The sequence below is a fragment of the Epinephelus lanceolatus genome, chromosome 16 (genome assembly GCF_041903045.1).
Source record: "Epinephelus lanceolatus isolate andai-2023 chromosome 16, ASM4190304v1, whole genome shotgun sequence".
Classification (NCBI taxonomy): Eukaryota; Metazoa; Chordata; class Actinopteri; order Perciformes; family Serranidae; genus Epinephelus; species Epinephelus lanceolatus.
In genome coordinates, this window is record NC_135749.1 from 18,504,674 (window position 1) to 18,527,666 (window position 22,993).

A 22,993-nucleotide genomic window follows, 5' to 3' on the forward strand; every position below is an offset into this window, starting at 1 on the left:
ACACACACACACACACACGTACACACAGTCTGGCAATTAAAGAGGTGAATGAAGGGCAGTCTTCATTTGTTTTCTGCGGGCTTTTTAATGGGAATGTGGATCTTTCAGATCAGTTTAAAGAGTGCCTATGGTTTGCATGTTCCACATTTATTGTAAGTGTATCATGCAGTGGTGGTCTGGTCTGGTCTTATTCTTGAGGTTGATATCAATTTGATGGTCTGAAGACTTCTTCATGTGACAGAATAAAGCAATCATGACTTGAGGTCAACATCCAGGTGATGGTCTCAAGACAAAATCATATAACAGAGATAGCTAGCTAGCATGCTAGCTACTAACAATTGCTTACTCATTTAAGTTAATGACTTGGCCCACTGCTCGTTTGAAAGAGGCCACCACATTAAAAAGGTGTTCTTGGTTTATCATGTGCTTTAGATTTGCTCCCCATAAGCCTCACTTTCATTATGCAATACTTTGTATCACCGGGCACAATCCTGGAAAAAATAAAGGATTCAGTTGGCAGGCTAGTGCGCTAATGCTAGCATGCACATTTCAGCATGCTAATGCTAGCGCTACGACTAGCCCACTAACTCTAGCAGCCAGAAACAAACATCTATGACTCACTGTCCCTTTGACTGTCTAAACTAATAACACATTTTTTTGTGGCGGCCTTTGGTATTGTTATGATCAAGGGGTTAACACTAAGCAGCTAGTGCCCCAGCTGGCTAACTGTTAGCTCACCTGTGTAAGGTAATGTGAGCTTATTACCATGGTGGCAGAATATTAACTATTAATCTAAAAATCAAATATATATTTTAATGTCTGTAGTTGCAGCCTAGTGTAAACTGAAGTAAAACTTTCAGGTTGGGTCTCATCTTGTAATTTTTGCCTCTTTGCTCAGCCATTTTGTTTTTACTTTGCAGGGCACTGGCAGCAGGGCTCTCTTTGATGACATCACAAACGTTGACTGGCTGAGGCAGTTGATGTCCCAGGGTCCCAACAAAAACTTGTTGTCATGGACAACTTGTCAGGACATGCATAACCTACCCATCTATCCAGCTCATCAACTACCACAACAAAGCTGTTTCATGTCTTCATGCCTCTAAAATATTTAAACAATCTTAGTTGGAAGAATTAGTAATTTTACAACCCATAGACACACAACTTCACTTGTGGGGTTGTAAGTGGACATGGATTTGTTTGGCATAATGGTTAGTCTAAATAATACATAATGGTCTACAGTAATGGACTGCACAGAGCAAAGTGATCCTACAGTGACATCTGGTGGTCAAAACTGGGAACTGCTGCTGGATTACTACTGTGTCCCTCCCAAAAAATGAAATTTCATCTGCTTGTTGTGACTCCATGCAGGACATTTTATACAGTTATTTATGTAAACATGGGCTGGAATCCAAATAATCCCGTGCACGTGTTTACTGGTAGCAATACATTTAAATTGTATTAAATTCCTGCACATAATTTGAACACAAAATTCCATCACAGTATCATATATGTTTGCAGTATTTAGAGTTATAGAGCACTATGTCATGTCAGTGAGGGGCGGGGATCACCGCGGAGCTCCTCCCTCCTCCAGGCTGCCGTCACCGGGGCTTGTGGACCGGAGCAACTCGGCACCAACAACCAGCCGCCGGCTGCTCCTCCGTGCTGAGTGAAGACTCGGTGCAGCCAGGAGCCTCCCCGCCGTCTCCGCCCGTCATTTCTCGCCGTCCACGGTTACCGACATGGCCTCCGACGGCATGGACGAGCGATCTCCGCTGCTGTCGGGTCCCGACTCCGAGAACGTGACCCCCACTGCTCCCCCGTACCTGCAGGATTCAAGTCCCCGAGGTAAACACACGACATGTAGAGAAGCCCCGCTGCCTACATGCTGAATCATTTTTGGGCGTATCGAGTTTGTGCGTAAATAAAACTGCAGCATTGCAAGGCAAGGCAAGGGCAATCAATCGGCAGCTGAGGGAAAGGTGGAGCTTCTACTGTGAGAACTGGAGCAGTGGGTTAGAGAAGAGGGGCCTACAATAACAGCGAGCTCTGTTTTTTACTGCAGAAATGCCCACATCACGACTCACTGGGGCCTGGGATGTTTTGGGTCTTCACCAAAATACATGGTATGAGTCGTGATGTGGCACTGGGAGGCCTCAGTGTATGTGGGCTTTAATGTTGTTGATTGACGGGGGAGAAATGACCCACTGCAGATGATGGCAGCCTAGCAGCCTTTTGTCCCAGCTGCAAATTGACAAAATGCCCAGATGTGACCAAAGGCTTGATTTTAAACGTCATAGTGTTATATCTAGCTGTCAGGCTGCATGGAAACTGGACTATAAGCAACAAATATTTGGCCTTGATCTCGCAAAGACAGCTTGAATCTATTCTAGCATCTTCAGTACAGCTCAGGACATGTGCACGTACACCCAGCAAACTGACACAGTGTCCACATTTTGCTTTGTAAACAGCTGAATGTAGGTTACAGCACCATAATGCATGCAGGGCTGAGTGACCCAGACCCAGGCAATTACAGCACATAAATCCTCAGTCCACTCAGTCTAGAAGCCTCCGTCTGGACTGGCCTTTGCACCTAGCCCAGCCTGATTCTGAATTTAGGAGGAGATCCCATTTTAAAGCCGGAGACATACATGATCACACATTTCTTTTTGCGGGAGGCTTCACTTCCCTCGTTTCTTCAACAAACATGCAGATCAGACGCTCATATCAAAGGATTATGTTTTGTTTTAAGTAAATTTAGTTTCAGACACGGTGCACAAAGTTCCCTCTGATTGTACCTTCTTGTTCTGGGCTCATAAGACACAACATGTCTTCGCCTCGGCACCACACTGGTTGTTGTGCAAATGAATGCATTCATTGACTGTGTAATACTCTTTGCAGAGCATTTCAGGACAAACGGCTAATATCAAGCAAACAAAATGTGGAAAAATGAACATTTTTGTTGTTCTGAAGCGGTCTAATCTCGCAGAGTTCATATTCCACCAGCGGATTATTCATAAAGACTTTAACGCTGGCTGGATTGTAATAACCTGTGAACTGACAGCCTGTTTGGATGTTAAAGCACTGACTGAGTAAAAGCCTAAATGAATGGCAGTAAAATTCATGGCCTAGTTTCCCCTCCCTGCCTCTCTGCAGTCTGGATTATGGCTAATTCTGGTTTCTCTGGTTTGTTTGTTGGGGTACAATCCTCCAATCAGCCAATTTGTAAAATGGATTAATTAGAGTCAAAGATGCCAAAACACTGGGGTGTTTTCGTGAGACACAATGACTGAGTTGGTGTTTTGACTAATAATCAGCTGAGTGAATGTGAGCCGTGATTAGGATCATGTTAAAGATATTATTTCACTGCATCTCTGCTGTATTGATTTCCTAAATATCTCCACAACCTGACACTGGAGAGTTATGACTCCTTTACCAGATGATGTTACTCAGCTGTATATCAGGTAGAGATTCACTGTTGGCTGTTATTCACAGTGTGGTGGCAGTGCGGAGGGGCGGAGACCAATGACCTTGGCTGCATCTGAGTGGATGGACTGGCACTGTGCTCGATTTGGTTGCGTCTTGCTTACATTTTTGCGCTTGAATGGCAGAACAAATTGATTGCAACAAAAGGCCGTGCAAGCCTTGACAGTGTTTTAATGTCGACAGTGATGAATAAATTTTTACTTTCACTCAGAGGCAGTGCTTCACGGTCGTAGAAAAAGCTGTTGAAATACTCATTTTATCCTTTTTTTTCAGTAGTAGGGTGAAATCATTCAAGGGTGGAGTCAAGAATCTGCAACATTTATCCTCAGACTGTCAGGAGAGTGCTAGTTATACAGGGCAACTGGGAAGTAATAGTCTGGTGATATTCTAGTTGTCTTACTGGTGACAAATCCCATGAAAAGTCCAGAACCACCAATTAATTGGTTCTAGTTACAAGTGTTTCTGTTATATATGTTGTTCCTCTGTGCCGTAAAGCTTGTCCAAAAACTACTAAAAACATTTCAATGAGGCAAACTGTTGCACTGAGTGACATGTTCCTTCTTTATAGTCAACATTGGGACTGAAGTTTGTTTTGAGTCAGTCGCACTGACATGGTACTGCTGCCATATAAATGTTAACTTGATAATGTGGCTTATCATGATATTAACAGTATGAAATTGTAATTCAAGACACTTTCTTATGTCATGATTACATGCTGCATATAGCAACAACATAAAGTGGTGTTGCTGCCACCTCCTTTGTGGAGGAGCTGTTTCCAAAAAAGGAAAAACATCAGTGGTGTGGAAGTGGTTTGAAAACCTTCAGGAGCACTACATCACACAAAGGCCACATACTAGGCGTGGGCGGTATCTGTTTTTTTTTTTTTTCTTCCAGAAATCTTTTTATTTTTTTTAACCAGATTTATGGGCAGTATACAATGACATATTAAAGATGTCAGAGTGAGCTGGTCTCTGGTTGGTATACAGAACTTACAACATTGAGAACATGAACTGAACCCATACAGTTAATTTGTACCCTCATCTCACATATCCATAGAACCCTCCCACCCTCACTCAAAGTGATAATAATAAATATTTAAATCAAACATCAGACACACATAGAAAATGATGATAGTAATAAGATAAGGGAAATAAATAAATGAAATAGAATAAATGACAAAATAAAATGATATTAAAAATAAATTAATAAATAAATTAATTAATACAATAAAAATAAAACATAAATAAATTAATGAATAGAATAAAATAGAAAATAATATAAATAAAAAGTAAATAAAAAAATATTTACATAAATTTAAAAAAAAAGAGGGGAGCTATTTTTTTCCTACTTCTGTACCGTCATGACATTTCTCTACGGTGTACAATATATGATGGCATTTGTGTAAGAAGAAAAAAAAAATTAAAGCTGTGCTGCTGGTGGTAGAAGTTATTGTAGCATCTGTGACATTAGCCTACATACTGTGTTTCTAACATGCAGTTAGTCTATTAAGACAAGTTTTTCTGGGTTTAAATACTTATACGTACTTAGAATAATGAATAGATAGGAAATAAGCGCCCTTCTTGCTGGAGGACCTGATGATACTTGTTGCCATGGTGGATATGACACATCAGTGGGCTGAACTGAGATGACGTGTCGAATAAAATCTTGTGGCAAATAAACCACTTTTGTAGATGGAAGACGTCATCCTAAGATAAAGATATATATGGCAAGTCTTCCAAACAGGGGCAGGTGGAGGCTTTTTTCTTCACTACCCCACCGCCCACAGTTGCCATCTTTCTCAGCTCAGCTGCCTGTTCCACTAGTAGAGACTGACCTCTGGTGGCACATTCTGTGCACTACATCACCTCAGTACAGCATCTCCATATCAGTTTAATAGAAAGAGCACATACTGTATTTGATAGTATTGAAAATTATACCTTTGGGATTTCCAAATACCCTGGTATACCATAATACCTTGACACTGCCCAAGCCTACCACATAGTGCGTCATTTAGCAACTGAAATGACCACGAAGCAAGACGCCCCATGATCTGATTTAGCTCAGGTGACGACGGTTGGTTGAAAATTACCACATCGTTGGCATAAGAAGAAAAAACTTGTGAGCAATTGGAAAAATATTTTTGCAAAACCATGATGTAATTTTAAGGCCATATTTTTCGCCTGTACACTGGAACTCTAAATGTGTAATAATCCTCCACTGAAAATAGTCCCAAACAAATATACTGTTCACACTGTTTGAGTAATATTTGCTAGAAACTGCAGTGCCCAGCTTTTTAAGAAAGTCAGTGAGACTTTTTCTGTAACATATATTAACTTTAAATTTATGGCCTGTTTTTAAGGAATTATGTTTTTAGTAGTAACTGACAAGCTGAGTGAGATAAGAATTACTGAGATGGACTAATTCCCTCTGCCAAGGAGGTTGTGTTTGTGGTTTGTTTGTTTGTTTGTCAGCAGGATAACAAAAAAGCTACTGGCCCGATTTTAGTAAAACTTGGCAGAGGGGTGTAGTATGGGCCAAGGAAGAACATACTAGATTTTGGAGCAGTTCTGAATCACAGGGCCAATACACAAATTGTGTTTCACTTTCGTTTACATTGTGAGATATAGAATTTGGCCTTGGTGGAAGTCTGCGTTCACTGAGTGCCCTTCTAGTTCATTGTTTGTTTTAATCTTTTCACGGGAATTATTGACAATAAGAAATGAGTCTTATCCTTTAATAACCTTAAAGAGATTTTTATTTTAATGCCACATGGGCAGCAGAAAACATCCCTGAGCAGCTTGTGTCTGCGCACCAGCTTCCCAGTCAGCTATTCTTCCCCACAAACCACCAGTCACACAATGGCACCAGCTAGACAGGACGCGATGGTGGCTGTATGTTATGGTGCTGCTGGTGGTTGTAGTAGAGTGTCTTCTCGTCTTACCTCTGGCTCCGAGGAAGGCCGGTGAAAACCTATAGCTGCTATATTCTGTTTCAGACATGCATTAGGAGAACTTCACACAGCAGAGAGAGAGACGCGAGTAGAATCAGAGCCAGTGGTGGAGCACAGAGAGAAGTGCTGACGTTTTTTTAACTCAAGGTGTTTAGGATCTTATTTCATAATGTTATATAAGAATGTATGGATTAAGAACAGAATCCGGTTGTCACCATGTGCTGCCTGCACACAGTAGGAGTGTCCAGTCTTTGGCATGCTTTGGTCGTATTCCTAGCCATGTTTGCCAAGTTGTTGATGGGGTGTCCCATCTGTCCCTGTGGTGTCAACTGTCGAGCGCTCTGAATCCCAGAGCCAAGCTCGTTTACCTGTTAACTCGTCCCATTATCTCATTCAGAGTGAAGGAAATTGGTCATTTGTCGGATTAGATGCCTCCTTTGTGTTTGGTCAGCAGACTTGGGTCAGGCTCAACAAAGACTTGATAATGCATCACAAGGGACTGTGATACAGGGTACTGTGTTACAGCATTACTCATTTGTCTGTGGCTACATGAAGTTATTATTTACATTATCAATTCCTTTTCTTACATTTTCTGCCCTTCATATTTCTTTCCCTCGCAGCTCATCACATCTGAGGAGCTGGACCTGGTGACATTTGAAGCATTTTTGTGTGAAGAAAGAGCAATCAAATACATCAGCATTGTTGTAGATTAATTTTCTGTTGATTTACAAATGCTCTCAGCTACATCTGACTCATTGTTGCCTGAGCTGTGCAGTAAATCTGTAGGCCTACTTAGGGACTTATCTTACATGATCAATGTAGCTAGTTAGTAGTTAGTAACTGCGTTGTTTATCAGTGTTATATTTGATTGAGTTGTCAGTATTTTTTGAATTTGCACAGTCATTGCTGTTAGATGATGAGATATTTTTGTTTCAGTAGCAAGTTACAATACAAAATAACTCAATTCATTTAATGTTGAAGGTTGAATTAAATGATTTAATAGAGATTTTAAAATACCTATTTTCCACTTTCTGTGAGGCTGCTTTTATACCTAGATAGTTTTGGTGTGAATTGCTGAGTGTTGGATTGTTGGAAAATTATGACCTTGTTACTCAAGATAATCCACAGATCATGTTATGTGCAGTTTCACATAGGAACTTTTTTCTTTCTTCTTTACTACACATGCCAACCGTATCACTGTGTCAAGGGAAGTGTGCATCTAGTCATGGATGAGAGGGTCCTGCTCATGACAGCAAGAGATGTAAACATTAATGGCATCAACCTCAGCTGAGCTGAAATGTCAGCAAGATCAGTGGTGCTGGGTGAGGTAGCAGTAGATGCACACTTCCTTCTGAGCGGTGATACGGCTAGCGAGTGTAATTTAGCAAAAGGAAAATAGTTCCTACATGAAACTGCTCACAACAAAGTTTATGAATTATCTTGAGTAACTGGGTCATGATTTCTGGAAAGAGACATTGCTGTTGAGTTTTTCACATGTATTTTTTGGCACTTTGTGCACCACAAGCTGAGTGCCATCTAGTTCCAATATTCTGGAGAGAAGGCAGACATCTCTACGGCTGATATCTTCAATGCATAACAGCTCACACCAAAACAGTCTAGTTTAATAAACAACACTACAGGTAAGAAGGGAACTATGTAGTTTTGATTCTGGGTGACATGTCCCTTTAAGTATGACATAGATTGCAAAGTATGCTCAAATACTACAGTAGTAGTAGTAATGGTAGTGACTGTTGCAAAACCTATGGATTATATGTGTTAAAACCCTGAAAAACACATGGAATGTAGACTAATTACATGAGGTTAATGTGGGATTAAACAGTACAGAGTTCATTTGAGTGGCTACTGTAGTTAGTCCACAGCAGTGCTTTTAGACTAAAAGACATTTTTTAAGTTTGGCCATTTGATCATGTTGATTACACTTGTTTATGGAACATAACACATAACCCACCACCTGGAACAAGACTTAAAAACCGCTACGTTCATTTTATGGATATTACGAGACATTACACATTAAGGAGAAATGTAGCTCAGACATTACATTATAGCACAGAGATATGTCCTCACAATGCCACAGCCTCACAATCAGAAGACTGCATCATACGTTACATGTAGTATTAGTCTGCAGCATGACACAGGGTGGATTTTATGGCACCACTTTAGTAAAAGAGCCCATTGTTTCTCTCTTAAACATACAGAGTGGTACACTGCCTCTGACAAAGAGAGAAAAGTCACATGTTGAGCCATCAGAGTCGTACACAGGCTGTCATGGGTTTGCATACAGTACGTGAAGGAGTGTTTCCAGGCACTAATAGCTACCAAGAGAGGCCTTTGAATATTGATTGTGTGTTATATTGTTTTTTGTTTTTTTTTTGTGAGAGGTCAGTCCTGAACATGTTACCGTTGGTTAATATTGTAAGCATGTTAGACAACAGCTCCTTTCTATAACTACAAGTTGTTTTGGGAAAGCACTGGGCAATATATCAATATTATATCAATATCATGATATGACACAAGGTGTTGTCTTAGGTTTTGGATATCTTAATATTGTAAGTGTTGTCTTGTCTTGGTTTTAAAGGCTGCATTACAGTGACATGATGTCATTTTCTGAACTTACCAGACTGTTCTGGCTGTTTTATTATTCCCCTTTTTCCACTAAGTCATTATATCCACATTAGTGATGGTTTTCGGGATGCATCAGATGTTTATTCATGTTTTATATAATGCAGTGGGTAGCCTATTATAAAATTAGGGCTGCAACTAAAGATTATATTCAATATGGTGTTTATTAGAAGCAGCAAATTCTTACATTTTAGAAGCTGTAACTTCGAGTGTTTGTCAGTTTTGCTTGGACAATGACTCAAATGGTTATTCAGTTATCAACATAGTTGTTCAAACATAGTTATTTAACTGTCAGTTGACAAATTAATTCATGTTTAAGCTATATAAAGTGTATTTACACAGATTCTAAGATGAACAATTTGCACAGCAATCTTCTTATTTATTGTTTTGTTTAAGATGTTTAAGATCATAATGTTAGACTTAGATTATGACTTTGTTTGGTTTGTTAGACCCTCGACAGAAATAAGATTTTGTTGTCATGCAGGGGCAGTTTTTTCCAAACACTACCTGTATTTTACAGTTTAATATCTCAGGTAATGGCCAAAAATCTTAAAGATTCTGGCCCGCAACATACTGTATTATGTTAGACAGACTGACAAACTCTTTCTAACACACTATAACTAAATGCAGCAGCGGCGTACAGTATGTGTTGAGTTTGGAGGTTTATTCTTGACCTCGGAAAGACCAGTTTAACAAAAATTTCTTAAGGCCCACTCACTAGATGCCTCTCACATCTTTCAGCTCCATTTTGTGGCCTTTATGATCCAATGAAGTAAGTGGACCTTGAATACCTTTAATTTTGCTTCTTCTAAACCCCTTAGCTATCTCTTATGCAATTACTGCACATACTTTATGTTACAAAAATCAACTCAATTTCCAGTTTCCTCTCGTGATAATATAATGTAGAAAGGTTTTTTTTAGAGTTATGTCATTCTTCTAAACTATTTCCTGTTTTGTTTTGTGGCTGTGTGAGCATTTGGATACTCTTCTGTTCTCAGTTTTTATAACAACTGAGCAAAAACTGATTTTTATTTAGTGAAATCAGAGAGCAAAACAAAGATACAGATCTGTTTTTAAACAGAATCTTCCATCTGAATAAAGAACATGGATCACAACAAAACCTGCCATGAAAATAGGACCTGTCGTACACAGTACATATCCCACTGGGGATGTTTAACTGCACAGAATAATTACAACCTGTTTACAGCTGTTAGAAAGCTGGCACCCCTCGTGGTAAAACAGACACACACTGATATTGAAGTTAGAGTCTCCAGAGTTTATGTGTGATAGTGTCTGTTCAATGCCTTAAGTTTTATAGGTGCATGCGATTAACAGCCAGCCATGTGCTGTGTGCTTTGCCCTCCTCCTCTTTTCAAAGCCGAACTACCTCCTCCCTACACAGCCATTGCCAGCCCTGACGCCAGCGGTGTGCCTGTCATCAACTGCCGCGTATGCCAGTCGCTCATCAACCTGGATGGAAAGCTGCATCAGCACGTGGTCAAGTGCACAGTCTGCAATGAAGCTACAGTAAGTGGAGGACAGGGTGGAGGCCGGTGACGGATTTATAAATGATTGTTGGTGTTGAGTCGTAATAGTTTAACTGTCAAGTTGAGTAAAGACATTTAGTCTTCAGTTTTATTTGAGCTGCTTATCATGGCTCTCCTCTTGTCTCGTCATACAGTCAATAAAATGTTCATCTCTTTTGCAATCTATTACACATGCAGGAGCTGAGCCAGATGTTGTAAACACTTGGAGCTCACATAGAGGGGTCTGGGGGTATATGCACGCCCTGGAGAGACTGTGCTGGACATATATATGAAAATTTGGTCATGTTAAGGTTCTGTAATAATAAGTATTATGATCATTATGCATTTACACAGCTTGGCCAGTCTTAAGGGGCGGAGCCAGATGTTGTTAACATTTGGGGCTCAGCCCAAGCCCAAGGAGAATTTTTTTTTTTTTTTTTGCATTTACAGCAGCTTTATGCTCTGTTATTCTAGCCATTTGAGACTATAGAATGGCTACAAATCTGTATTTCATCTTGGATAATCATCATGGTATCTAGTTCTTCCCCACCTGTCTTCATCATTCTGAATCCTCCTCATCCTGCCACCTAAAAAAAATGATGTCATTATTTAAGTTATATAACATAGTATAGGCAGGACTTGCGTTCAAACAGCATTATTAATCTTGAAACCTATTTTTATTATTCTTCAGTGGAGCAGAGTTCACAAAAGAAATGTTTAATTAGCAAATTTGCTGCATTCGAATCCATGCCATAATAATCTGGGCTGCTCTAATTGCAAACCAAGGCTCCACAACAATTCCAAGTCAATGTCTCTCTGACGCTCTGTCTCTGACACACACACACACACACACACACACACACACTAATTAGCATTTTGTGTTATAAAACATGTGATTTGTCAGTGATCAAGACACAAACCATTTGCTTTAGACGTCAGTCCTTTGACTATTTTTCATCTGGATAGTGTCCACCTTTTAGAGCCTTGCCAGATGTTGATGTAGACATTTGTCACATTGATCAGTCTGTCCAGTGATAAGAGCTCCGTATGACTTGAATGTCTCGCCTGTGTCAAACTGAGAGCTCTGATTGAGCTGTCAGCGGAGGCATAAAGGAGGATGAATCGCTATCATCACAAACACTCGGGTGGGAAAAGCCATTTCCACTGGCTGATATTTGTGGTGCTTATGCATCAACTCAGCCATTTGATATTCTGTTACACAGTGGACAAAACAGTGCGCAGTTGATAGTTTGGCCTTCAGTTGTTGCATCTTTTTCTCAGCTCAGGTTCACCAGAAACTGAGTACCGTGAGTGCGACACAGTATTAGGGCAGGCATGAAGGGAAAAAATGAGAGGAAGTTTTAATTTTTATGTTGCATTACGAGAATAAAGTCAAAATGTTGAAAATAAACTTCACATTTTTTCCTTATGTCTGGCCCTAATACTCTTCTGTAGTATCAGGCACACTTAAAATCGATTCTAGAAATGTATATTTATTGTAAGAAAGTCTTGTTTTTCCCTTGGAAAGCACTTTGCAGTCTCTGGTTCTAATAAATTTAGCATTATTAAACTTTATTATTGTTATTGCAGTTTCCATCATTGTCCAGCCCAGTGTATATAGACACAGACACCAGAAAGTACTGCATACAGGCTTTATGAATAACCGACCAATCCATCATGTCAGAGTTATAATATGCACATTTGAAGCTGATGGGTAAACTAATATATATTTCATAGATTAAAGGCAAAGCTATTGATTTTGCTCAGCACTTTTTCCACCCTGTAAGGTCTGAACGGGGTGGAAAAAGCGCAGGCATGTATCAAACTGAAAGTATCCAGTGAGCTGATTTTTCTGTGTTGCCTTCCAGCCCATCAAGAACCCCCCAACAGGGAAGAAATATGTGAGGTGTCCCTGTAACTGCCTGCTCATCTGTAAAGACACGTCCAGGAGGATAGGATGTCCTCGACCAAACTGGTAGGCTCTCACAAAATCAACTCATACAGGACATGTGAAGCTCTTTCTGTAGTGCTACGCCATTAAAAATGTTTTAATCCTAGGTTGTAATCATAAGCTTGTTCTTGTCTTTGTTCCTCCGACAGCAGACGCATAATCAACCTGAGCCCGGTGATGGTTATCCCAGAGGAGCAACCTGCCCAGCCGGCACTGCCCATCCAACCTGAGGGGATGAGGGTGGTCTGCGGTCACTGTGGCAACACCTTTCTTGTACGTAAAACCCACCGAGACAGTTAATGTAAAACAACACTAAAGATTTGTCGATGCAAAATTGTGTTGCTGTGCTGTTGTTGGTACGTGCATATTAACAATCTTGAGAGCCAAATCACAGTGAATTCTTCAGTATTTGCAGATGAAAGTATGGGATTTTCTACAGTTTTATAGCACTGTTGAACTGTTGTTCTGGGTTTTATAGCGTGTTATACTTTATATCAGTCATTCCAAAGCACACACAAGAGTTAATGAGATCTTTTATCTGTGTTGAAATGAAATTGAAAACATGTCATCATCGCAGAATATGATGATGAAGTGGCTGGCATGCGTTTACTGCAACTTTCCTTTCCTTTGCCTGGCTCATTAACAGACTATGTGGGTGCAGCCCTTTTGCAACTTGGACCTTATTTTTCTAATGTTTTGTGTCTAAGTCACTAATGGGAACAACAATTTTTGCAATTGGTCTGGTATTAAGGAGCAGGGCTGCAGCCTGTGTGTCAATGTTCGTCCACTACAAGTGGTTGTTTTTGCCACTGACAGGCTCAGATTTTTATTATAAGGGTCTGAAAATATTATGGATCCCTACAGAGATATACCTTTCTGTTAAAGAGTAAGATCCTTTTTGTTTAACCAGAAACATCCCAGAAATGGCCAGTCCCACCAGACTCCATTTAAATTAACATTTTAGCGTGTATAGATGTAGCCTGAGTGAAGAGTTTATTTTAGTTGAACCAGAGTTGTTGATTGTCGGAGAAGTGGAAAGATGAACAAGGATGGATTTTGTGAGTTTAATTTGTTTCATTTGAGTTTGAATGAAAGGTGTTTTATAGTGATAAAATTCCTGTTTATTTGAATAAAGTCCGGTGAGTTTGGCGTTTGTGGTTAAAGAAAAAGGATCTTACTCTTTAACAAAAAGGTCTATCTCTGTAGGGATCCATCATGCTGTCAGTCACTTACAATAACAATCTGAAAATTCTTCACACTGAAAAAAATATAACAGTCTTCCTACAACCTGTGTTGAGGATACTAGAGTATTTCGGACAAGGTTTATATACCATATACTTTTATATATCATATTAAATGTTAATAATATTTGCTGCCAGGCGTCTCATTGAAGGAAGAAGGTGCAGAACTTGAGGTACTTGACATGCGAGTCAGTACGACACTGACTATTGATATATATAACGTGTGCGCTTTGTCACTTGCGGCGTCTGTAGGGCAGTGAGGACGCCAGGTCATCCCAGCCAATGTCTGGCCTCCCCAGCGATGGCTCTCCTCCAGCACAACAACAGGTTGAGAAAGCTGGTCATACTGGTGGACATATTAACAACAGCCTAACCTGCTCCACTTCAATCTGCGGCCTTATTTACACCGGTGATAATATGACTTTGTACACGTCTGGCTTTGAATAGAGCTTCAGTTAAAGAGAGGTGAATTTAAGGGTATTAAACTAGACAAAATCAAAATGGTTTGGCCTGAATTTCTGTTGGATTTCTAATTCCTCCTTTGAAGCCAGATGTCGAAAGTCACATATTAAACTCGTGTCAATGGGACCTTAAATTATGCTGATCTGTGAAGGGATAACATCGTCATAACTCTGCTTTCTTAACACCAGACCCCTTAATGAAACAACTGTGTAATTACAATCCTAACCAATACATTATAAGAATCATTTTAGATGCTCATGTAGACAACCTTTTGATATTTTCTCCAATGTGGACATAATTATTAGATTTACACGTTTCAAACCGTTATAGCTGATCATTAAAATCAATCCCAGTAGGTCTTATGTTGATTGCTCTAAAAGTCCATTCAGGTTATAATGTGTTGTTTATTTTTTTGTGCTGGCTTGTGTGCATGTGCGTGTTCCTTAATACTGTAACCTTACAGTGCTTCTTCTTCTGTTTCCTCACAGTGGATGGAGCTGCGGTTTAACACGCTAGCCAAATGTCCCCACTGCAAAAAAATGTGAGTCCATCAAACCTCCATTTAACACCATCCTCAGAGGTCACAGTGTCAGTGAAGTCAATTTTATTTATATAGCCAAATATTCTAAATCACAATTTGCCTCAGGGGCTTTTACAACATACAACACCCTCTGTCTTTGCACTGTCTCTGCAAATAAGGAAAATTTCCCCAGAAAAACCTTTCACAAGGAAAAAATGGGAGAAACCCCAGGGAGAGAAACAGAAGCGGGATCCCCCTCCCAGGAAGGACAGACATGCAGTAGATGGCATTTGTACAGAATAGACCAACATTATTAACAACAATATACTGCAGACAATCCAAACAACAATATGATACATAGAATTTGTAAATCACAGCAGCCTTGCGCACTGATCCCTGATGAGTTTTATTTTTGTATTTGTTGTGAAAGTTCACAATACAAGGCAAAATGGAAACGCGCACTTGCTCCCTTGGTTCTCCCTTAGTCCGTGACCGCTCTCTGCTTGCGTCTTGCATTTGGCATCGTGGCTACCTGACTTATGAAAAGATTGTGTGCAGCTATGAAATTGTAGTCTGCTGTAAGCATCATCACTGCTGTAGTGCATTTCTGGATAGGTTAACCTTACTGTCTCTTTGTTGGCTAAGATTTCAAGAAAGACATTGCTTCCATATATTGCCACTTCTTCAGACCTGGATGTTTACTGTGAAGTTGCAAGTAGTGTGAAGAATCTACAACTTCATTTTCACATTGTACAGAAATGAATGGAAGCCAACGGCTGGCAAAATAAATCAGATTATGGACATAGTTTATACAATGGTTGACTGGAATGTAAAGTCTAAATTATGTGTAGAAATGGATTAAAACATGCATAATTACAGGTGTGTTCTTAAAGTTGAAAAAGACACACTGTACATTAGAGGAAGCAGAATGTTTTGAAACACTAAAATCTTTGATTTTCCACTTCTGCTTTGGCATCAACTGTCAGTCACGTAGGTTTGTGGTTTGGTATGTCATAGATATGAATACTTAAAACCTCCAGCTCTCTGGCTCTCGCTACTGAAATGCTTACTTTATGGATAAATTCACTGCAGTCAGACGCTGAGCTTTAGAGGTCTGGACTTTGTAGTTCTTGGAAGGCGAGGGGAGGGGAGGTGATGGAGACTAATCTAGACGTGTGACAGGACTTAGAGCTTAGCCTCAATACGTGTAATGGTAACGGGGGAGGGGGATAACAGTGTTGAGAGGTGGTGGGAGAGCATAGAAAGGTGTGTCTGAAAGTGATGATGTGGACTGTGTTTACAGGCAGGCAGTGATGCAGAGACGACAGTCAGCCTGCATCATAATAACAAGCTGCTGTCTTTGCCTCTGTCTCCGTCTCTTATCTCTGCATCTGTCTACTTCTATACGTCTGTGTCTGTCTTCATCTTTGTACCACTCTGTACCTCCTCTACCATCATTCATTTATATTTTGACATTATCTATATTTACATCTCCAGTCTCATTCCTTGTGTCATACAAGTCATTAAACACACCACTGCAGTGTTGAAACAGCGTTTGTCAGAGAGCAACATCGCTCAAACATAAAACATTATTTTGCAAAAAAGAACATTGTCTCCTCTCCTAAACCTTTACAAATAAAATGTGGGAAAAAAAAGTTTCTTCCGGAAACACAACTTAAATATTTTATGATCCAACTATAAGAAGTCAGGAGTGACGAAGGGTGTTTATCACAAAGGGTAACTTTGGTATTTTTCAACCTGGACTCTGTTTTCCCATGTTTTTGTGTCTAAGTGACTCATGGAAAAAACAGTTCTTGAAATTGATCCAGTATTGAGCGAGAGGGCTGCAGCTGGCAGCTGCAAAACAGACTGTGATGTAACCATTCGGTGCAATAACACACAATTAGTTTACAGTGTGTCCACTAAAAGTGCTTGTTTTTGCCACTGACAAACTCATATTTTTAATCTCTACTGTCTGACAAGATTATAGAAAGGATCCCTACAGAGACAGAGATAGACCTTTTTTGTTAAAGGGTAAGATCCTTTTTGTTGAACTAGAAACATCCCTGAAGTCGCCACTACCAAACCCACCAGACTCCTTTTTTTTTTTTTTTTTTTTTTTTTTTTTTTAAACATATTTTTTGGGCATTTTGCCTTTGATGGACAGGACAGGTAAGCATGAAGGGGGGAGAGAGAGACGGGGGGTGACATGCAGCAAAGGGCCATAGGCTGGATTCGAGCTCGGGCCGCTATGGCAACAGCCTTGTATATGGGGCACCTGCTCTACCACTAAACCACCGATGCCCCACCAGACTCCATTTAAATAAACTGTTATTTTAGCATGTAGAGAGCCAGCATATTTTAACATCTAACTGTGTGAATTAAAGTTTTTTTTCCAATCAAACCGGAGTTGGTGATTGTTGGAACAGTGGACAGAGTTAAAAAGCTTTTTGTGAGTTTTATTTTGTTTCCGTTGGCTTTGAATGTAGTGTGTTTTACAATGATAAAATGAGTATTTATTTAAATGGAGTCTGGTGGGTTTAGCAATAGCAGTTTCGGGTTGTTTCTGGTTAAACAAAAAGGATCTTAACTCTTTAAGAAAAAGGTTTATGTCTGTAGGGATCATTTTAATAATGTTGTGAGACACTTAGAATTATAATTTGAGCCTGTCAGTGGCAAAAACAAACACTTAAAGTAGACATAAATTGTTCATATGCCCTGAGTGGTTGCACTGCAGCTCGTTCAGAAGTTGCCGGCTGCCACCCTGTCACTTGATACTGGACCAGTTTCAAAAATTGTTGCCTTCCCAGTCACTTGGGCACACAAATGTGGGAAAATAGGGTCCAGGTTGAAAATGCTATTCAAATGTGTTGTCCTTAAATCATCTCATAATTAGAAATAGAACATACAATGGACTTTGTATTCTGTCCAGCCTCTACTCTGCAAGTCCATCGAATCCCTAAATCTGTTTGATAGCTAATGGTAACTCTCCAAATTTCTGACTCTCCTTTTCTGTCTTTCACCTCATTGTCTGTTTACATCTACAAAAAATCTCTCCCTGACTTAGTCTGTATCTCCCTACAAACTGTTTTTCTCCCGTATAACAGAAATCAAAACGAAGGAGGATGAAGTACCTCAGTGTTTATAAGGAACTGATACCTTTTGGTGTAGTAGCACCTTCACAGAGGAAAGTACCCCAGCTACATGTGTAAAATGCTTTAGTATTGCTATTTTTTTTGTCAGACTGATGCACTGTATATATTAGATCTGTTTACCTGATTAATTCTTGTTTTGCAAGTGATGTTTACTGCTTGAATCTTTAAAAACATTGTTCGAAAATAGAGCTGCTCCATAAATGGTCACAGGTCAAATTAATGAAACGGTCAGGTGGCACAAACGTTAACAGTGAGTCGAACAAAGATGAAACGTGAAATCAGGAGGAGATTTCTTAAGAGGGAGTAGGAGAAGGTAAGAAATCAGGTGATCAGGCTTCCCCTTAAGCCATCTGAATACCAGCGATTCCTGAAGAATGCTTTAGTCCTGTCACATGAGAGGCATGTGAGAGCAGAGAGGGGGAGGAAAGTAAGGAAATGGTGAAGTAAAAAAAAAAAAAAAAAAAAAAAAAATTGATGCCAGTGTGGTGCTAAAGGGCAGTCGACTTGTGCAAGTGTTTGAATGGAGTATGGATGGAATTTAAGTTGTTGGGAACTGCACATGTGACCAGCCTCTGGCGCTTTCATGTGTAATTCAAAAGAGCTAAAGAGGAGAGTTTGCCCACTGGAGAGTGAGATCACTGAGTCATATCAGTCAATTTGTTAGCTTAAACTGGAGTTTCAAATATTCAAATTAATTTTCTTTCCATTCATGACCATATAAGAATACACATATGATGAATGTCTCTGTACAAACAAATCATAAAAATGTCTAAAATGTATTCTGTATGTTCATATGTTGTTCAACCCTCTAACAGCCGTTTTTCGATTTTTCTCTCTGCAGATCCTCTGTTGGCAGTGCGCTGCCTAGGAGGCGCTGTTGTGCTTATATAACTATAGGAATGATCTTCATTTTCATTGGAGTGGGTTTAACAGTGAGTACTGTCATTGTCTTGTTTGTGCTGTTTGTATTTATCTAAGTAAAGATTTATATGTCACTGGGATCTTGAGAGATCCAGTGATATCCAGTCCATGTTAACGTCCCACTCTTGTGATATTTATGACCCTGAAAGTGGAAAGTTTAGAGTTCATGAGTTGTCATGGGTTTGCTGACATTTTCAGAAATGGTGGCATTTAAGTCCCACCCTCACCTGAGGGGAAAACAATTCATCACTGTCCATTGACTTTTTATTTCGTGAAGAGGCTTCCTTGGCTTCTGTGTGATGGGATGCACGACTAACAGGGTAAAGAAACCAGAACTAAGTTTTTATAGGCTACCGAACCAAAAAACTGAGTTTTTAAAAGGACAAAATTGGATACAGACGAGGATCATGATCATGAGGCACAGCTGCAGCTGATGGTGATGCCAATACTTTTGTAGGTATTTGGTCATAAAGCAGAGGATTGAACAAATTAAACATTGAATGTGCTCGCTAAAAGTCAGGGCATCAGAAACCGCTGCTTGGGCAGTGGCCCTCAGTGTCAGATGTGTACGCACAACACACCCTCTAATGCAAACCCATCCGCATCATTATTAAAGCACAGGACTTTTGACCCAGCAGACTGGTGTCGTGTCCCATTTGAAACTAAAAGTAAGCATTAAGTGATTTTGGTTATGGTAGTCGTCACGTAACACCTTTTCCTAACTGGAAGTGATGTGAACGAGCCAACATCAGATTGTTTCAGTTGCTCCCAGTGAAGATGTCCTAAGCTGCTCTGTGCGTCTGCGAACAGGTTAAGCAACATGTTGCTTGCCTGAAGAAATGCTTGCCCGCACTCTTTTTTGCAATATTTCCGGCACCTACTTTCAGAGCAACATCCAGCCATTCAATAGGCTCCCTGAGTGCTGTTGTCACTTATAGTGTATCCGGACATTTTTTCATTCTCCATCCACCAGATTTCGCTTGCTGGCTGTGTGTTAGGAAGAGGTGTAAGCCGTTACTGACAGACATCAATCACAATTGTTTCCTAACCCTAACCATGTAGTTTTGCTGCCCAAATGTAACTGCAGACCTCCTGCGTGAAGATATGACACAAAGGGCCTCTGCCCAAGCATCAAATAATGACGTGCAGGGATGAGATCATTAATGTGCGCAGCAAATTTCACTTAAGTTCCATCCAGCAGTTGTTGGAATATATGACTCATAACCACAGAGGTGAACCTCATGGTGGCGCCAGATGAAAAGTGAGGGTATCACCAAAGTCATTAGGATTCAGCCTCTGGGGACAGTGAATGTCTGTGCACAATTTCATGGCAATCCATCTAATAGTGGTGGAGATTAAGACGAGATAAAGGATCTGATGGATCACATTTCACCGGAGATGTACCTTGTACTTGATAACTTGATAAATCGATGATTGATTGATTGACTGATATTTCAGTCTGGAGCAAATAGATAGAGCCACTCCCCTGTCATGACTAAACATTTCTGAGATGTGGAAATGTCCAGTAGACATAAAGTGACAGAGCGTGTGCGGTGGTTTAGTGCCTGTTAAGCTACATGACTGTTCAATAAACAAATCTGTATTCTACACAAACAACCACATATTGTTTATTCTTTCACAGTATATCAGAGTTACGTACCTTAGTATAATCATATTAGAATCATAATCGCTGGATAATGATCTCATTGGATTAAAGTATTTAGTATTTTTGTTCAAGGTTACTGAGTTTGTTACAGATCATTTTTCTGCAGCTTGTGTGATGAAGTGGATCACTGACTGATTGATATTATGAATTATGTTCCATCAACCATTGAATGAGTTGTTTTGAGTTTGCACATTATTAAACTGCAGTGTAATTTAATAGACTATGGTCTGTTAATCTCTCTCTGCAAGATAAGGTTATGAATTAATGGAAATCTTTATTCTCGGTGAAACGTCTCACCCACCTTCTCCTCCTCTCGTGTGCACTAACAGGTTGGTACTCGGGACTTCGCCAGTCGTTACAACGCCACCTATGTGTCCTGGGCATTCGCCTACCTGCTGGGCCTCATCTGTCTGATACGAGCCTGCTACTGGGGTGCTATCAAGGTCAGCTACCCTGAGAATAGCTTCGCCTAGAGCAGGCTCAGCGCGGCACAGCCCTGCACGGCTGGAAGAACAAACCCCACTTTTAGTTTTTATCATCTTGCTCAGATTTCAGACCGGTCATGTTCAGCAGAGTGGGACGTCTGCAGAGCGTCTGGACAGGAGTGTGTTGGAGAGGTGTTGTGTGTGCGTTCTATGAGGTGTATGTTGAAGATGTACCTTGTTGTGTTTGTGTCTTAGAGAGTTTTGACTCGCTGGACAAACCTAACGTGTGTTGATCAGTCCTCCTGCTTAGTCCACAAGGACTCAAATCCCCGGTTTAGCCAAAATCCTTCAAAATATGAAATCAAGAACTTAAAAAAACCTGTGATTTCTCTTGATGAATGCCAAAATTTAGATTTAAAAATGATAGTTGTGCAAACTGGTTGGATTTGGTCTTTCTGGACCACATTTGTTTTGTCTGTTTCTCAGCACTTGATTTCTTTTGTTACTGACCAGACCAAAATGAGACAACCTCCTAAGAACAGTTCGCCCATTGCACTACGATTATATGCAATTGTATGTGTTGTTTTGCTGCTAGTTAAACTCAGCTACAGAAAGCTGCATACCCATACTGTATTGTAACCATTTATCTTGCCTGTGTACACTGACATAGTATTGCTATATGATTTTAACTCTGGAAATGATCAATTTTTAAAAGAAATCCTTAAATACCCGTGTGTGCTAATGTTGCTGCCCAGTATTAGTCAAGAAGAGCAAAAGATCAACGGGGGCTTGTTTTTGTTTGCCATCAAAGTGTTAATTTTTTTGGTGCCATGCAGCTTTGAACTCACCACAGCAATAACCCATTTATTTGACTTCCTTTACCCGCCCTGACTGCGTTTTCGTTGCCTTCTCGCTGGTGGAAAATGATCCCAAAACACTTGTGCATGTTAACTTGTTTATGCTCTGTCACTGAGGTGGTGTTATTTCAGTTTTCAGAGAGGTAGCTGAAGCTATGATGTTCCTGTCTTTGCTCCTTCTGCCTGTGAGTTAGAATGTAAATCCTCCTCTTCCTCCCTCCGCTTATAATCGCCGCTCTCTGACCTCCGGTGAACTCTGTGCTAGCTAGCATTGCTGTAGGCTAACTCAGCATCCTGTCTCTCGACCTTGACCAGTGGGCACAGCTCAAACTTCTAACCTTGTTTTGAATGTGATGATGATGATGATGATGATGATGATGATGATGATGATGATGATAAAGCAGAAAATAATGTTTAAAAAAATGCTCTTTGTACATAGTTCAAATTCAGTACTTGGAAACTGTAGTAGAGGTGAAAGGAGAAGGTGGCTCTTGGGTCTTTTTAAAAATGATAATTTATCAATAAAATGCAAAAACTGCCTTTAATTGTTGTGTTTGCTCATTGGCTGTGATGTCACCTCATTTAAAGACATGCATACAAGGTTCAAACAAACAGGGTGTACCATAGTAATTTTAAGATACTTGCACTGATTCCATTTTACGGAATACTTCACCCACAAAATAATCATTTGTAGATCAATTATTCACCCTGTGGTGCAGTGAATTTGTACAGAAAACTATATCGGAACATCAGTTCACAAACTCTCATACAACTTGTGCACTGCAAGTCTTATTTATCCTCCTGTTACCAAAAAGACTTGCAACTCGACTTGGACCTACTTGTCTCTTGCAAAACAATGACTTGGTCCCATCTGTCCAGGTGTATGCCCAGTGCTTCTCTAAAACTTTACAGTTTAAAACATTTCTGCACACCCGGGCAAGTGCATGAGTTTGAACCCTGCTCATGCATTTCATTGAACCTGAATGTACGCCTACCCTTCTTACCTTAAAGTATCTGCAATCTGACTCCTGCTTCTTTGAGTTCATTAGTTATTTTGCTATAAACACAGTAGATCACATTTCATAATCAAATTACTGTGAAATCAACACCCACTGTTAGTTTACCACCAAATAAAACCAGTTAAAATGGATATAATGAATTTACAGTCAGATATTCTGTGTGAATGTCATAGTGAA

At 40.0% G+C, this 22,993-nt stretch overlaps 1 protein-coding gene across 2 annotated transcripts; it reads left to right on the plus strand.

Moving 5' to 3' along the window:
- The first annotated feature begins 1,554 nt into the window (after nucleotides 1–1,554).
- Nucleotides 1,555–22,336, plus strand: pip4p2 (phosphatidylinositol-4,5-bisphosphate 4-phosphatase 2). Of its 2 annotated transcripts, none has more exons than XM_033637620.2 (7): nucleotides 1,555–1,845; nucleotides 10,476–10,600; nucleotides 12,468–12,574; nucleotides 12,700–12,823; nucleotides 14,742–14,794; nucleotides 18,770–18,860; nucleotides 20,845–22,336. In XM_033637620.2, exons 1-7 carry the CDS (start codon nucleotides 1,740–1,742, stop codon nucleotides 20,986–20,988), a joined length of 750 nt encoding a protein of 249 aa, XP_033493511.1. In that variant the 5' UTR covers nucleotides 1,555–1,739; the 3' UTR covers nucleotides 20,989–22,336. The 2 variants fall into 2 exon arrangements, with proteins under 2 accessions (XP_033493511.1, XP_033493510.1); XM_033637619.2 differs by having other exon boundaries at nucleotides 1,562–1,845; nucleotides 10,452–10,600.
- Nucleotides 22,337–22,993: the final 657 nt, after the last annotated feature.

What these genes read in the sequence shown, in the direction of transcription:
- pip4p2 (XM_033637619.2), top strand. Translation starts at nt 1,740, where the DNA reads ATGGCCTCCGACGGCATGGACGAGCGATCTCCGCTGCTGTCGGGTCCC. An exon ending in GCAGGATTCAAGTCCCCGAG is followed by an intron (nt 1,846 to 10,451) that starts GTAAACACACGA and finishes CTCTTTTCAAAG; the next exon opens with CCGAACTACCTCCTCCCTAC. An exon ending in GGATGTCCTCGACCAAACTG is followed by an intron (nt 12,575 to 12,699) that starts GTAGGCTCTCAC and finishes TTCCTCCGACAG; the next exon opens with CAGACGCATAATCAACCTGA.